This window comes from Onychostoma macrolepis, chromosome 04 (assembly GCF_012432095.1).
Source record: "Onychostoma macrolepis isolate SWU-2019 chromosome 04, ASM1243209v1, whole genome shotgun sequence".
Classification (NCBI taxonomy): Eukaryota; Metazoa; Chordata; class Actinopteri; order Cypriniformes; family Cyprinidae; genus Onychostoma; species Onychostoma macrolepis.
In genome coordinates this window covers 25,678,532-25,694,371 of record NC_081158.1, presented here as the reverse complement: position 1 = coordinate 25,694,371, position 15,840 = coordinate 25,678,532, and the positions used below count along the sequence as shown (strand labels likewise).

The following is a 15,840-nucleotide window of genomic DNA, read 5'->3' as shown; positions in this document are numbered from 1 at the left end:
ATTGAAGAATTTGACCAACTCATCTGTGGTTACTTACCTTTGCACGCAGTCCTAGAATAAGTTGAACACCATGTCTACAACTAACCAGTTCTGGGACTGCCTCTGACACTAATGAAACAAAATCTGCCAGCATCCCATACTGAATCACATCCTTCTGCTGCACAGTTCTCCACATGAAGGCAGACATGAGGCGCACAGGAGGGACCAGGAGCCGCAGGGCGGAGAGAGGGAGAGGAATTCTGTCTGCAATTACATTTTAAACCATTGTCAAAATAAAATAACAAACATGCACAAATCAGTGGAGTTATGGTGAGTTTTTAGAGTAGATATTTAAATAAGCAATTGTTTGTAGCGGTCTAAAGAGTTAAAGTTCAAATATCTGCAAAGAAAGAAAATTCAACTTTTGCAGCATTTCTAGCAAAAACTCTCACCAAAGTGCTCTTGTTTGGGGAATTCAATGTCCATGGTGTAGTCATTTAACTGCTTTTCTTGAAGTCAAGAATCTCAAATGTTACTTGTTAAATCGCTCATTTCTGATGTACAGAATTTGGTAGATTTACCACGCAAAATTACTTTACAAGTCTCTGAATGTTTTGGATTTTAGTAAACAATTATGTGAACACAGCTCTGACGGCATGAAGAAATACAGTTTCAAAATAAAAGCTTGTTGCGTCCGCTAAAATAAAATAAAATAATGTTGCTACATGTGCTTCATTGTTCAAAATAACAGATGCAGATGCTTCAGTGCTTAGATCATCATGTCATTCAAATTTTAGAAATCACAAACTGTCTAAATAAAAACTCTTAAAACTCTCTAAAAGAAAGAAAGTTATATACTGTATAAAATAATTGCAGATGTATTTGTTGCAGTTATTACTATCGATATATCATGTCGTTCATGTTTTAAAAACCAGAAGCAATCACAAAAAAAAAAAAAAAGTATTTTATTAATGCCTATAATATCTATTATATTTTAATTGATTTATTCTTTTTAGTAATAAAATTTATTTTCTTTCAAAATCTCCCTGAACTACAAGCAAGTCTGCTTTATGTTGGAATGATGCACCTCCTTCCAAGGGGTGTTTCCAGACCAAACCAATCAAATCCACATACAAGCCTATGTAATAAAAAAGCTTCAAAAGAAAAGGCTGCTGCAGAGGGTGAAGGCTGTGGAAGTGTGCAGACTAAAAAGTGCTTTAAATTAGGTCTAATAAGTGCTTTATATTAAAAGTCACCATGACATCTGTAACTCTTAATAATGGAGCTAAAATGCCAATTGTTGGACTGGGAACATGGAGGGTGAGTATTCACATTTTTCATTTTTGTACTGTATTTCATTCTGGATGGTTTCAATTATACCAACTGTTTTTTTTTTTTTTTTTTTTTTTTGGTAGTTTGCCAATTAAACACTAGAAATTGTCCTATGTAATGCATTTCACATTTTATTTTTCATTTTAGATATTTTATAATAATTGCAAGGTATATTGAGATTTGATAATAACATTTTGAAACCTGCTCCAGTCTGCTCCAGGTGAGGTCACAGAGTCCGTAAAGGCAGCTATTCTGGCCGGCTACCGTCAGATTGATGGGGCCCATGTGTATGAAAATGAGAATGAAGTTGGGGATGGAGTCAATGCCATGATTAACCAAGGAGTGGTGAAGAGAGAGGACCTATTCATAGTCAGCAAGGTAGAAGCACAAGTGAAAATTAGTATCTAAGGCACATGACAGGAGTCATGGTCTCACAAGGCCAATCATGTGCCTTGAAATTTCACACGGCATCAAACCATATCACAGATCATACACAAGGCATCTGTATAACATGTATTATTGTGTGTTATAATCCACTGTTACGTCATGCTCTGATTACTGAAATATAAGTCATGGTTTAAAATGTAGAAAAATGCTCAACAAATACATTATTTGAAAGGGACTTTGGCCATTAACTAAATCCTGCATTTTTTACAGCTGTGGTGCACGTACCATGAGAAACACTTGGTAAGAGGAGCCTGTGAAAAGTCCCTAAGTGACCTAAAACTGGACTACATTGATCTCTACCTAATGCACTTTCCCATGGGCACTAAGGTAGTACTAATAAGTACATAACTAATAATAAAATAAGAATTGCTTGTATTTCCTGTGCATAATTTAAACTGATCTCTGTATTAAAATCGGCAGCCTGGAAAGGAGTTTTTCCCAATCGATAAAGATGGCCAAGTAATTCCAGACAACAGCAACTTTCTAGAAACATGGGAGGTAATGAATTTGATTTGTGTAACTCGCATTTGATAGTTGATTAAAGAACAATTGCTGTTTACATTAATGTTAATGTCTTATCACAAAGGCAATGGAGGAGTTAGTGGATGCTGGGCTGGTCAAGGCCATCGGTGTCTCCAACTTCAACCGGGATCAGATTGAGAGAATCCTGAATAAACCAGGACTTAAGTACAAACCTGCCAACAATCAGGTATTGTGTTGTTTGCAGTAAATCTGAAGAACTTAAAACAGATTAAGACTGGTGCCAAAATCTTTCCAATAACTGCTTTTCACTTCCAGATCGAGTGCCATCCATATCTGACTCAGGAGAAGCTGATTAATTACTGTCAGTCCAAAGGCATTACAGTCACTGCATACAGTCCTCTGGGTTCCCCAACCAGACCATGGTATGTACTCTCATTTGATAGTTAATTAATAGTGAGATGGCTATAAATTACTTCTCATATATTTGACTTTCTTTAGGGCACAGGCAGGTGAGCCATCACTGCTGGAGGACCCAAAGATCAAGGCCATTGCAGATAAGCATGGTAAAACCACAGCACAGGTAGGTGTAGACTTGTGTTTTTAATCAGTTATGAAATGCTGACTAAGTTCATGCATCTATCAACTTTGAAGTACAATGTTTTAATGTAAGTTGACCCATGTAATATTTGCATTACACATTTTTACAAATGCCTTCATTATATGACATGCTAAGCAAGGAACTTTCTTTCCAGGTTCTAATTCGCTTCCACATGCAGAGGAATGTTGTGGTCATTCCCAAATCTGTAAACCCTAAGAGAATCCAAGAGAATTTCAAGGTATTTCCATTTTAATTAAACCATGTTCTATATGTTGCACAAGTGCACTAGATATACAAAAATAACCCAGTCAGATTTTGTTAATGGTCAACATATACTTTTGTCCCTACAGGTCTTTGATTTTGAACTGATTAAAGAAGAGATGAACACCATAATGAGTTTTAATAGAAACTGGAGAGCTTTTATGCTGGAATGGTGAGTCATTGTTACGCAAACTTGCAGTGGACTTTGTATCCATTTGTGTAGTATTAAGTCTCTAGTAGAAATGTTAACTAATGGCCTCCTTTGCCTTATTATTGCAGGGCTTCCAAGCATAAGGATTATCCATTGAATGCAGAATACTAAAACCTTAATTAATCCAGTTTCTAACTGTAATGTGAAATAAATATAACTCCTGCATTTCTCATCAGGGATAAATGAAGTATGTCAGTAATCTCAGAGACTGCAAGAAAGATATGAGCAAAACCACATGATCAGAATTTATTCAAGTGTAATACAGTCATTTGACGGAATAAATGTGGTTAATTGTAAAGTAAAGTTCAAGTGAGCAGTTCAACACATAAGAAACACATTTCAAAACATGAGCCAGAGAGTTGTTCGATGGAGAATTTTATTTGGATTTTTAAAGCTGCTCTTGTTAACTGGAAGTGCTTTTGTTATCATTTTATGAAAGTAAGAAGTGTGTATTAATTAATATTAAAAAGATATACATTCTCAGGACCAATACTTTCTCATGTTATCTGCCCAATTGTGTAAAGTGTGGGACATTGTTAAAAAAAAAAAAAAAAAAAGTTACCAGTTTCTCAGACGTCTTTATTATTCATTTGTGTTGTTTTGTCATGATACATTTAATGCACGTCTTTTTACATTTGCACTAAAGTAGCAACAGCTTGAAATTGTCAAAGCATTAACAAATATAACTTTAAAATTAATTTTAAGTATAGTGGCTGCTATATTAAGGCTTGCTTTAAATTCCAAACCTGCAAATCACAGTAGCACTTTAAGGAAGTTTCTCAGTAACTGGAAGATTCTTAAAGCAAAATGAAGAGATTTTCATATTAATCAATGGCAAAAATCAGCAATCTCGCAAACAAGGAACCTGTTATTCTTAAACAGCATGTTCCAAGATGTCTTCTTTTAATACTCAGCATTAAATGGGTAGTCTTTGTGCTTCACACCCCTGCGTTGACAGAAAAATGCATTGTTAAATGATGAATAAATGATAATTTCACAAAAATATCTTTTTCCCCATTTCATATATAGTAAAACCAGGGTTCCCGCTCCATTTTCCACTTGTTTTTGATGACTGAATATTGAGATATATATATAATTTAATAGAGACTCAGTACTCAGTAACAACTACTTCTAGTACGTTAGGTGAATGCAAATTTTAGATTTTTTTAAGACTTGTTTAGGATGAAGTAAAGAAAATTGAAGGAATAAATGAAATGGAATACAATATGTCATTATGGTCTCTAAATGTAAATGTCTTGTATTAGCAACCCTTCAAAAATTGAAACACAACCAAGAGATCTCAGTTCCTTTTTGATTCATTTTACAAAAAAAAAAAAAAAAACCCTCTTGAAAACCTCTCAACCACTAGAATATGTAAATAACTTTAACTGTACCCTCTGATCACGCTGAGAGAAAAAAATTATTATTGTTATTCTTTGTTTTTTTCCCCAAGTGCAAATGTCCAAAATTCTTAAATCAAGACACATTTACTTAAGAAGTAAAGTGCCAGAAAATAAAAAGCCTTGCTTTATGAGATCAAAATGAAGTGAGTTTTTGATTAAAACAAGGATATCAGCCAATGGGACTTTAACTCAAATGGAAAACAAGTTTTAATAACCCATTGGCGGATATTTGTTCTCGTTTTAGGCATTAACTTAATTTTGCTCAATTTCTCAGAAAACAAGACATTATTTCTTTAATTTGCACCTCAAGAAAATGCATCTTGGTTAACAATATTTAGATATTTGTATTGGAAAACAAAAAACAAAACAATACTGGAGCATGCAACATTTAATTCCACGACTTCATGAATTTAAGACTTTCTGCTCTGATTTTAATCATTTTAAATCTTTAATTTGTGAAAGTGCAAATTAAGACCTTCAAAAACTAATTTATATTGACTACATTTCGACTTTATTTTTCCTAGATTTGATTAATTTCCATAACATTTCTAAAATTCCACGATGACCATAACCTGGGAACCCTGTGAAACATACTCACCATTGCATTGGACAAGCCCTAAAGTTCTTGTTGAAGCCCAAAATGGTCTTCACGTCCTCCTGACTCAACTCAAAATCAAAGACCTTTTGGGGTAGAAACAAATATTAAAAAGTAAAACAATCAAAATCAATAAATAAATAATAATACTAATTCAACATACAGTACTAGCAACACTATGATTCCAAGACCTTACTGACAGTGTGACTTCTGAGGATGAACTTACTTGAAAGTTCTCTTGAATACGCTTAGGTGTGATGGACTTAGGGATGACGATCACATTCCTCTGAATGTGGAAGCGGATGAGAACCTGTGCATGGATGTCAAATAAATATTATTCTAGAAGTCAATAACAAGCTTTGAAATAAGTAGGACGGAGGTCTCCTCACCTGGGCGGTAGTCTTTTTGTGCTTCTCTGCGATGGCCTTGATGTTTGGGTCATCAAGCAGTGAGGGATCTTCAGGTTTAGCCCTAAATTTGAGAGAAAGCTCAAAGGTTATTCACAGAAACCATATATAAAGTCACTAACTGCACCTTGAAACTTCACAGTAAATAAATGACAAAGTTCAGCATCTGGGAACGGCAGCCTACCATGGTCTGTCTGGAGAACCCAGAGGACTGTATGCAGTGACTGTAATGCCTTTGGACTGACAGTAATTAATCAGCTTCTCCTGAGTCAGATAGGGGTGGCACTCGATCTGGAGAAGAAGAAAAAACAACAACAAAAAACAGTATTTTATTATAATCAGTAGCTGTAATGTCATCAGTGTTCCACGATTCATCAGAAATCATTCTAATAAGCTGATTTGATGCTCAAGAAACATTTCTTATTATCAAAATTGAAAACAGTTCTGCTAACTATTTTTTTTTTATTTGCAAAAAATGTGATATAAATGCAGTTTTTTAACTTGGATATTCCAGATGATTCAAACATTAAACAAAACATACTGCACTCCCTATAACAAAATCTCCCTTAAAACAAGCATTAGGCCAGCGGCCCAAAGTCAAGCAGCGTCGTAACGATATTTTAAGCCTATATCCCAGACAGAAAACTGCGCCTGTTCTTGAAAAGTAGCAGGAAATTAAAGGAGCAATTGAATTACACAGTTGCTGTAGGCGAAATGCTGGTCATTAGATAAATAGTGACCTTTCTTGGTCCATCTGTAATTGTCAAATGAAAGCACACTGATGCCCTTTAAAGAGTATACGGTACCGACCTGATTGTTGGCAGGTTTGTACTTGAGTCCTGGTTTATTCAGGATGGCTTCAATTTGTTCTCGATTAAAGTTGGAGATGCCAATGGCCTTGACCAACCCAGCATCCACTAACTCCTCCATAGCCTAATAAACAATATCATAGCTAATTAGATACAGCTAAAACAATTGCTGGAATTGCAAAGGAAAGCAGTTATGAATACAGAAATATGTAAAACAGATTAATTTGTCAAAAAGGAATGTGAATGTTTACTTTACAAATCAAATCCATGTCCTCATACCTCCCAGGTGTCCAAGAAATTGGTGTCATCACCAATGGTTAGCCCTTCACTGTCCAGCGGGAACTGATCTGGCCCAGACTGAAAAGCAATGGTGAATATATTTCTGAATAGTGTTACCGTGAGATTTTAGCTTTCATTGCAAAGATCAACAATGAATACTATGAATGGGTAGCAGACAGAAATTTAGACTCCTGTCATAAGGACTTTCTCAAAACATTCTAATAAATCACCTTAAAGCCCATTGGCCAGTGAACCAGGTAAAGATCCAGGTAGTTCAGCTTCAGGTCACTTAAAGTCTTCTGGCAAGCTCCTTTCACTAAGGCCTTCTCGTGAAAGGTGCACCAGAGCTGTGAAACAAAACGACAATGAATTTGTTTTCCTTCATCACAAAGCTACTAAATCAGCAACTGACCTTCCATTATTTAAGTAAAAATCTTGAGATAAATGGTGCAAGCTGGCATACCTTGCTGACCACAAACAGTTCTTCTCTTTTAACCACACCATCTTTTATCATGGCATGAATTCCCTCTCCGACCTCCGTTTCATTGTTGTACACAGCGGCGCCATCAATGTGTCTGTACCCTGCAGCGATGGCTGCCTTCACAGCCTCTGCCACTTTACCTGGAGGAGACTGGAAGGAAAACAACAGAATATCATCACCAAAAAGGAATGGAAAAAATTGAGTGGAAAGGAAATGAAATGGCAGGAAAGGGAAGCAAATCAAAATGAAACAAATAACTGCACAATGAAAACTCAAAATGATTGTACATGTGGAGAACAACAATGTTCTTTCTTCTTTAGTCATTTAGTATAAATTCACTTCTCAAGATCTCATCTTGTCTATCAAACAAGTGTTGAATGCTATCAGTTAAATTGCTTACTCACTATGACCAAAGTACTTTCTCTAGACACAGGCATTCATATTTTGAGGATTGCTCAATGCAGTTTATTTGCCCTCATTTCACATCGTTAAACAACAAAACTTTTTATAACCGTCTTTGCAACTTCTTTCGTCTGAACTACGCCCCGCAAGATTCCTTTCTCGCTTTTTGCCAAATCATTATTACTGCGCAACTTAAAACTTAAACTTAAAGTTATTTTGATACTGTCTTTTCTATTCTATTTATATTTCTCTGTTGCATGCATTTAAAAAAAACTTTTGGGCATGAATTCCACATGCAACGTGCCAGCTAAATTAATGCATTTACGTAATGCAGCACGATCACTCATAAAAGTTACTTGACCATACCTTCCATGTGCCCAGTCCGACGATGGGCATATCTGCCCCGGTATTGAGCTTCACAGACGTTGCCATGGTGAAAGAGAGATTAATCAGCTATTTACAAAAACCAGCTCCAAGCTCAACCGTCTGTGAGGTGAAGGAGTTCACACAGGTGCATCTCTGGGTCGATTGCTCTGGTCTGAAATTTTGTGTCGACGCAGGGAGCGACGTAGGCTGACATCACTGAATATTTACCAATAAAACCCTGCAGTCAGGAAAAGTTGTTTTTCATTTGCATCAAGTGTAGTATATTACGATGAGGCATAATTATTTGCATTTTAAATAAAATGTTTTAAAATTCAATATTCATTTATTTACAATATAAATACAGAGTACAGGACAGGCATGGCTCCAGTGTATGAGTTCACTGAACAAACGGGTTATGTCAGAAAAAAATAAATAAAAATTAAGGAACACTGTCAAAGGCAATGTCTTTTGTTTATTGTTTGACCAATAATTTATCAATTTAACAGTGACACTTGACTTAAAAATCCTTATTTAAATCTAACTACATTTCTGTTGGCCATTTGATTTAGACATACACAAATTTTGGCATCAGGAATTAAAGGCCGATGGGCAGAACAAGAACACACAAAAGCAGGACAAATAAATAGGCTAGATAAGGTTCGGATTCATCCCGTTACATATTTTTTTCTGAAGTATATCGTCTCATGCCCATTCCACACTCCTCCTCGTTGGCTGGATTTATCTGTCCTTCAGCTTCCCTCTCTTCTTCCTCATCCTCTTCCTCCTCGTCTTCCTCCTCCTCCCCTTCCTCACCCTGCGTTGGCCCTCGACCGATCTTAGGACCCTTGCAGATTTTGAGGTGGCGTGTGAGGTGGTATTTAGTGAGAAAGCCCTTGTTGCACTTTTCACAGATGAAGTCCCGTTTCCCGTCGTGAGAGTTCAAGTGTTTTTTGAGATGGTCGGTCTTCAAGAATTGTTTGTCACACTTTGGACAAGTTATCTGACGGTCTCTGGAATAAAGAAAGGATAAGCAAGGAAACAAGTTAAAACAGTTAAGAAAATGATATGCTAAGAAAAAAATTATGAATATGACAGGTTTACATTATTCCACATATGTGTAAATCATATTTTAAAATGGTTTTGTCAGGGAAAGTAAAATATTTGGAGAACATGCTCTTAAAGATAACATGCAACATTCTCAATGCATTTTAAATTCATAATGTTACATATTACATTTAAATAAATAATAAAATACTAAAAAAAATAATACATTTAAAAATAAAAATTTTCAACAGGAAATTAAATTTTGAATTTATTAATAGTTAATATTATTTATATTAATAAAATGTTCTATTATTAGTTACATATTATATCACATATTATAAATCTATTAGTATATAATGTAATAACACGTTTTAAAAAAATAACATTTATAATACAGTATATATTTTAAATGTTGTGTTAATTATATTTATATCAATAATATTTTCTATTATGAGTTAATATAATATAATATTATATTATATATGCATAGCATTAATGTATACATTTTTAAGTAATATTTAACATTTATACTTACAGTGAATGTGAATACATGTGCTGTTTGAGATCTTGTTTCCTCACAAACATCTTGTCACAATGGTCACATTTAATGTTCTTGGCACCAGTGTGTATAACCATGTGAGATTCCACATGTGCTTTCTGAGTGAAAGATTTTCCACATACTGTACACCTGAAGTTCTTCTGACCTGCATAAATAAACAATATTTTATGAAAAGTGCAGTAACGATGACAACATATTTCACGGAAAACAAATGAATGTCAGGTCATATACCAGAATTCATAAACCACTTTGTTTCTATAATGTAACGTCATTTAAAAGTGGGATCGGATGTAATTTTATCCATCAGAATTAGATTTATTTATCCTTGTTATTATATCATTGCATTTGAATGCAATTCAAATGCAATTTTCAAATGTAATTATCTACAATATGTGCATTTACCCGTGTGGATTCTCAAGTGCTTTCTGAGATTGCTGGGATCACTGAAGGCTTTGCTGCAGTAGCTACACTTATGTGGTCTCATGCCCATGTGACCCATGAAATGCACGTTTAGCTTAGTGGACGTAGTGAACGCTCTTGTGCACATGCTGCATTTAAACTTCCTCTCGCGACCGTGCCCGTTGCTGCTGCTGCTGCTGCTGGAATGTTCATTCACATCGGAGTGGCACTGCCACTGTGGCGAGGAAGCGGACTGGGACGACTCATTGGTCACCTTCTCTTGTGACTGTGATTGGTTGTGTGTAGCGTGAGCAGGGTGGTCCTGGGTGGGGCTGTGGCTCTGGGCATGGCTGTTGAGGTGGGATTTAAACTCTGTGAAAGAGCCACATTCTTTTCCACAATGACATATCTGACCCTCTGGCACTCTGGGCACACCTGACGAGACACAGAAATGATCAGATCTTATATGGATGTACAGTATAATTACCTTCTTACAGGTTAAGGCAGAGGGTTCCATGCAACAGGAAGTCCCACCGAGCTGTCTGCTGTAGTCCCTGCTGTAATAAAACAACAGCTCCTGATCTGGCAGAATCTCTCTGGATGTGCAGAAATACAGCTTCCCGTTGTCAATATATGCCACAAGATTCTGTTCCTCTGTAGTCCTGCAAATAGAGTTGATTTTAGTGTTTAACTACCCGATTGTTTTTATACAACGCATGGTTTCCATATTGAGCTTCCTGAAATAACTGACATGAAAAGTTTTTTAAGAATGTGGTTACCTTGCTTTCCGTACAAACATCATCCAGTTGCATTCATGCTCATCTGTCGTCACAATACAGAACTCTTGGATGTCATTGTGGAACATCTATATTAGATTAAATGCACAGTGACTTATTAAAGCCATTTTTAGGATTACAACATGACATGTCAATGTGGTAGTGAATAAAATGATGTAGATGATGCCATTTAGTAGTATGCACTACCTTGCAAATGTATGGGGTCGGTAAAACTTTTTACAATTTGAGCCTTTTATGATCACCAAGGCTGATTTTTAAAAATTCAGTAAAGACAGTATTATTGTGAAATATTATTACAATCTAAAATAATTGTTTTCTATTTTAATAGGCTATAGTTTGAAATGTAATTTATTCCTGTGAATGCAAAGCTGAATTTTCAGCAGATCCAGTCTTCAGTGTAACATGATTATTCAGAAATCATTCTAATATGCTGATTTGGTTCTCAAGAAACATTTCTTGTTAATTATCAAACATTTAAAACATTTGTACTGCTCAATATTTTTGTGGAAACCGTGATTTATTCAGGATTATTTGATGAATACAAAGTTCAAAAGAAAACAGAAATTAAATTTTTTCTAACATAATAACTGTCTTAACTGCCATTATTGTTTATTATGTTTATTGTTGAATAAACATATTAATTTCTTTAACTAATAATAATACTGACCACAAACTTTTGAACAGTAGTGTGCATTCAAAAATCTATAAGTAAAGATTTTTAAAAAATAAGTGTTTGGCCAATTCACTGATATTTAAAAATGTGGCATGTACCTTCCATATTTGAGGAGTATCCTTATCAGACCAGTCTGTAAGTTCTACACTGCTACAGTGCTGTCCGACCATCGGCCCGAAGCAGGTCCTGGAAGGTATGGTCTCTCTAGCAAACACACCTGAAGGAAACAAAACATGGCTTCAGCAATCAAACAAAATCCTCCATTTTCAAACGCAAATGGACATCACTTTCCATTAACTACAATTAACAAGCTAACTGATGGTTACACTTTATTTTAAGGTGTCTTTGTTACAGTGTAATTACACATTTAACTACTAAGTAACATTAATTAACAACATGTACTTAACTATAGTGTTAGGGTCAGAATCAGGGTTTGGTTTAGGGTTAGTTGCATGTAATTATGCATTACTGTTATTAATATAGTAAGTACATGTTACGGAGACTGTAAAATAAATTGTTAACCAAACATCTTCAATAACGAAGAGTAGTCAATTTTTTCTGGCAAAATTTTACTAGGAATAAGATATTATATAGCTAGTTTCATAATTTATTGGTAGAATGTAGATTATTGCCCGATGATATTACTGTTTTTTTTATTATTATTATTGGTAGGTATCAGTTCATATTGTATAAACTGAGAGTATAATTATATAAATAAGTTCTGAGAAATATTAATTAACATCATGTTTAGGGTTATTTGCTTATAGTCTTGCATAATTTACTGTTATTAATTTAATAACTACTGTAACATTTATCATAAGGACACTACAAAAAGTATTAACTATATTTTGAGAATTGTACACAAAGTATGTACCAATGGGTTCATCAGCTACAGAAATGCGGAGGCAGAGGGGGCGGGGCAGAGAGAGGCGGGCTCTGCTCTGAATGGGCGTGTCTGGGATGAATGTGACGGGTCCATGCTCAGGGCAGTCTGACGGATATGACCGCTCACATAAAGTGCACCCTAAAAAACAATAAAACGCATGAAATTGGACTAAAACACATTCCAATACTCAAAATCGGCAAGCAAAACTTACATATGTTGAAGGCAGTGGCCATGTTTTCCTTATTAGATGTCGAGTCTTCTAGTTGTAAAGTAGAGTTCACTAGCACCAGACTGTTGTCCGGCCCAAGAGACACTTCTGCGGTGATGGGCGACACATTAACAGACTCAAGTCCCATTCCTGAAGGACCATGTAGAGATACCTGTTCTAGTTGAGCCTGTGACGGCATGGCCCCCGTGAGCACCACACTAACCACCCCAGAGTTCAGTTCTCCAGTGGAGTGCAAGGCTTCACTCAGCGTCCCTGGACCTCCCGCTCCTGTAGTGCCGGCTCCTACTCTGCCGCCCATGTGCTCCTGCTCCATCACCACTGGGAGCTCCAGCCCTGCTCCTTGCAGGGGCATCACACCTCCTGAGGAGTCCACACCTGTCAAACCCTCATGAGGCTGAGGTCTGGTACCCAGCTGCTGCTGGGTCTCTGCCACCACCACACCCTCCATGGTGGCCAAGTCCTCTTCCATTCCATCAGGAGACATCGGACTACTTACACGTGACTCCATGGTTAGGCCTGTGGCGTCTAGCTGAACTTCGTGAGAGCCTCCTTGGTGGAGATCAGCCTGGCCTCCGACCTGTCTTGTGTCTAGGGTCACCAGGCCTTGTTCTAGAGGGCCGCCGGGGCCACTGTATGGGTCTAAGCCAGAGGGGTTGTTGGACACGGAAAGAGTCCCATCCATGTTAAGGCTGCTGGGATGAATGTATTGGGGAGGGGGACGATCTGCCAGATATGACAGAATACCTAAAGAGATAAAAAAAGCAAAAAGCTAGATTTCATTTATTTGATACATTCATATAAATAGATCTACAACCTCCTGGGGTTCCATGATAAACAATTAAAAATGTATTTTAAATTAGCTTAATTTGCTCTTAAGCTTCATTAAAATGTATTTTGGCAGAAATAAAATATTTTATATGATATATTACTTCTGCCAACAGTACATTTTAATTAAAGCTTTTTACAGCAAATGAAGCATATAAAAAAAAAATGTGTTTATAGAATTTCGAAAAATACATTTCTGTTTATAAAATTTATTTAAATGTGCTCAATTTGCTCTTGGTTTTATATAATGAAATGTGTTGTTTGCTGAAATAATATAGTCTAAGCAATAATTACTTCTGCCAACAAAAATTAATAAAAATGACTTGGCTCTAAAGCTTTATTTGAAATATACATTTCAACAGAAATAAAATATTTTATAGAATATATTATTTCTGCCAACAATACATGTTAATTAAAGCACAATAAAATACAGATTTAAAAATGTAATACTTAATTAAGTAGTCCATTCTTTCATTCACTCTTTCCTATATTAAAAATGTATTTACATTAGCTTATTTTGCCCTAAAAGCTTGATTAAAAATGTATTTTGGTAGATATAAAATATTTAAATATAAACAAAAATATCTATATATAAAAATCTATTTTAATGTGTTTAATTCATCCTATAAAAATATATTTCTATATATTTATCAATTAAAATGCCCTATTAAAATATATTTCTGCCTACAATAAATAAAAATGAATTTGTTCAAAAGATTTATGAAAATATTTTTTCAGCAGAAATAAAATATTTTATAGAATATATTATTTCTGCCAACAATAGGCTCAGATAACTCTATAGAGCAAATTAATCACATTTAAAAATGATATTTTAATATACTTTTTATTCATAATACTTCAACTTGAATGATTAAACAAACATACATTTATCTCTGTTTGACACTAAACACTGTGGCAATGATTCCAGGATCCTTGCAAAAAGTTGTAAAGATATGTTAGTCAATATTATAAGATATTATACTGTATTATTAAGAAATTCTAGATTTGTTGTACATTAGGGGAATCCTTAGGTCCAAAAAGATTGCCAGCCACTGGTTTAAAGTGCACCTTAACATTTTTTCAGTAACATTACCTGGAAGGATATGTCTGAAGTAGCTGCTCTCCATGTGTGGGTGTGGGTATGGAGGAGGTGGTAATGTATAATTTCTTTCTGGAAGGCCACACATAACGCCTCTGTCCCCTAAAGGACCCATGGGTAACATCAGGGACAGTGCAGAAGGAAGAGGCCCAAGTGATGGACCCAAGCTGGGTATAGCGACTGGCATGCCTGAAATAAAACCTGTGTTACTTCTCTCTCTCTCTCATATATATATATATATATATATATATATATATATATATATATATATATATACATACACATACACACACACACATCTAAGAGGCATTTGAGTCCCGACCTGAAGTGGTGATGTGATTGTGCGTTGGGGATGTGGGGAGGCCGAGGTGACTTGCACTCACAGGCGGCACGCTGAGCTGGTCCATGCCCACTGGGCTGAGGTTCATGTCATTCATGCTAAATAAAAGAATGATATTGCATTTAAAATACAACTTATATCATAGTGCTTGGGCAGAAACAGACATGTGAATGAATTATATGTCTGTTTACCTGACAGCGCAGATCATTTAAGGCATTGATGTGATGGATGCATTCTAGGATCTGGAATAGGGAAGGATTCATCTTTTTAGTAATTACATCATTTAGTTTAAAACACAACATTCAATCATCAGCCACTTTAAGACAAGTTTTACAGTCATTCTGGCAATGAATTTACTTGACAAGCTGTCTTGGTCACTAAACCGATTACGAAATACTAATAACTCTTACGAAATATAAAAAAATATATGTATGCATCAGCACATCGACAAGAAAGAGCCAGTAATGCAGCCAGTGTTTGAAGCTACTGAGTTAGCCAAACTAGCCTAAGACAAATGCAATAACAGAAGGTGTTCATTGCAAGGTATATATGTTATTTAAAAGACAAACAAATAATTTACCTACTATAAAAAGCAAATATTAATCCTTCCGTGGAAGATTTGTTGTATGAAAACAATAACATGGCTAAAGTCAAACAGTGTATGACTCAAAGCGGGGATGTGTTTCAAAATAAGAGTCCCGTCATTACAAACACGCCAAATTGATTTATTGATTGATTTACGTATGTATGTACTACACTACTATAGATAACCAATAATTAACCACGAATTAAAATATACAGATAGATAAAATACCAAATTAGGTAGATAAATAATTCAAATAATTACTTTGTACGGGTGGAAATGACTCTCTTTCTGCCTGTATGACCATAAAGGCAATTTAAATAATGGGGGGTGGGGGAGAAGGGATCGAACTT

General features: G+C 35.5%; 4 protein-coding genes across 12 annotated transcripts in view; 1 reads left to right on the top strand and 3 right to left on the bottom strand.

Annotated features, from left to right (window-relative positions):
* si:dkey-14k9.3 (C2H2-type zinc finger protein) overlaps positions 1-803 on the bottom strand; it is a 67,943-nt gene extending 67,140 nt beyond the window's left edge. For 4 of the 6 annotated variants that reach the window (XM_058773632.1, XM_058773631.1, XM_058773634.1 and 1 more), the window contains exons 1-2: positions 432-801; positions 38-243 (exon numbers count right to left, since the gene is read on the bottom strand). In XM_058773632.1, the coding sequence (XP_058629615.1) occupies positions 38-243; positions 432-465 (240 nt within the window). In that variant the 5' untranslated portion in view covers positions 466-801. Of the gene's footprint in view, positions 1-37; positions 244-431 lie in introns of all 6 variants that reach the window. The other 2 variants (XM_058773637.1, XM_058773636.1) reach the window with 2 other exon arrangements.
* Positions 208-3,720, top strand: akr1b1.1 (aldo-keto reductase family 1, member B1 (aldose reductase), tandem duplicate 1). Of its 2 annotated transcripts, none has more exons than XM_058773645.1 (10): positions 208-309; positions 1,522-1,689; positions 1,969-2,085; positions 2,179-2,256; positions 2,345-2,467; positions 2,557-2,663; positions 2,740-2,821; positions 2,994-3,077; positions 3,190-3,272; positions 3,380-3,720. In XM_058773645.1, the coding sequence occupies exons 1-10, from the start codon at positions 307-309 to the stop codon at positions 3,420-3,422; spliced, it is 888 nt and encodes a 295-aa protein (XP_058629628.1). In that variant the 5' UTR covers positions 208-306; the 3' UTR covers positions 3,423-3,720. The 2 variants fall into 2 exon arrangements, with proteins under 2 accessions (XP_058629628.1, XP_058629627.1); XM_058773644.1 differs by lacking the exon at positions 208-309 and adding an exon at positions 1,128-1,299.
* Positions 3,721-3,873: 153 nt separating this feature from the next.
* Positions 3,874-8,244, bottom strand: akr1b1.2 (aldo-keto reductase family 1, member B1 (aldose reductase), tandem duplicate 2). The gene is made up of 10 exons (XM_058773643.1): positions 8,054-8,244; positions 7,268-7,435; positions 7,035-7,151; positions 6,805-6,882; positions 6,527-6,649; positions 5,901-6,007; positions 5,699-5,780; positions 5,536-5,619; positions 5,313-5,395; positions 3,874-4,257 (listed from the first exon to the last, which is right to left on the bottom strand). The coding sequence occupies exons 1-10, from the start codon at positions 8,117-8,119 to the stop codon at positions 4,215-4,217; spliced, it is 951 nt and encodes a 316-aa protein (XP_058629626.1). The 5' UTR covers positions 8,120-8,244; the 3' UTR covers positions 3,874-4,214.
* Positions 8,245-8,376: 132 nt separating this feature from the next.
* On the bottom strand, positions 8,377-15,796 carry prdm4 (PR domain containing 4). 3 transcript variants are annotated; one of them, XM_058773640.1, is made up of 12 exons: positions 15,752-15,796; positions 15,096-15,146; positions 14,887-15,002; positions 14,559-14,753; positions 12,623-13,384; positions 12,400-12,549; positions 11,624-11,742; positions 10,835-10,920; positions 10,590-10,717; positions 10,059-10,490; positions 9,633-9,801; positions 8,377-9,063 (listed from the first exon to the last, which is right to left on the bottom strand). In XM_058773640.1, exons 2-12 carry the CDS (start codon positions 15,110-15,112, stop codon positions 8,727-8,729), a joined length of 2,511 nt encoding a protein of 836 aa, XP_058629623.1. In that variant the 5' UTR covers positions 15,113-15,146; positions 15,752-15,796; the 3' UTR covers positions 8,377-8,726. The 3 variants fall into 3 exon arrangements, with proteins under 3 accessions (XP_058629623.1, XP_058629621.1, XP_058629622.1); XM_058773638.1 differs by lacking the exon at positions 15,752-15,796 and adding an exon at positions 15,489-15,599; XM_058773639.1 differs by lacking the exon at positions 15,752-15,796 and adding an exon at positions 15,485-15,592.
* Positions 15,797-15,840: the final 44 nt, after the last annotated feature.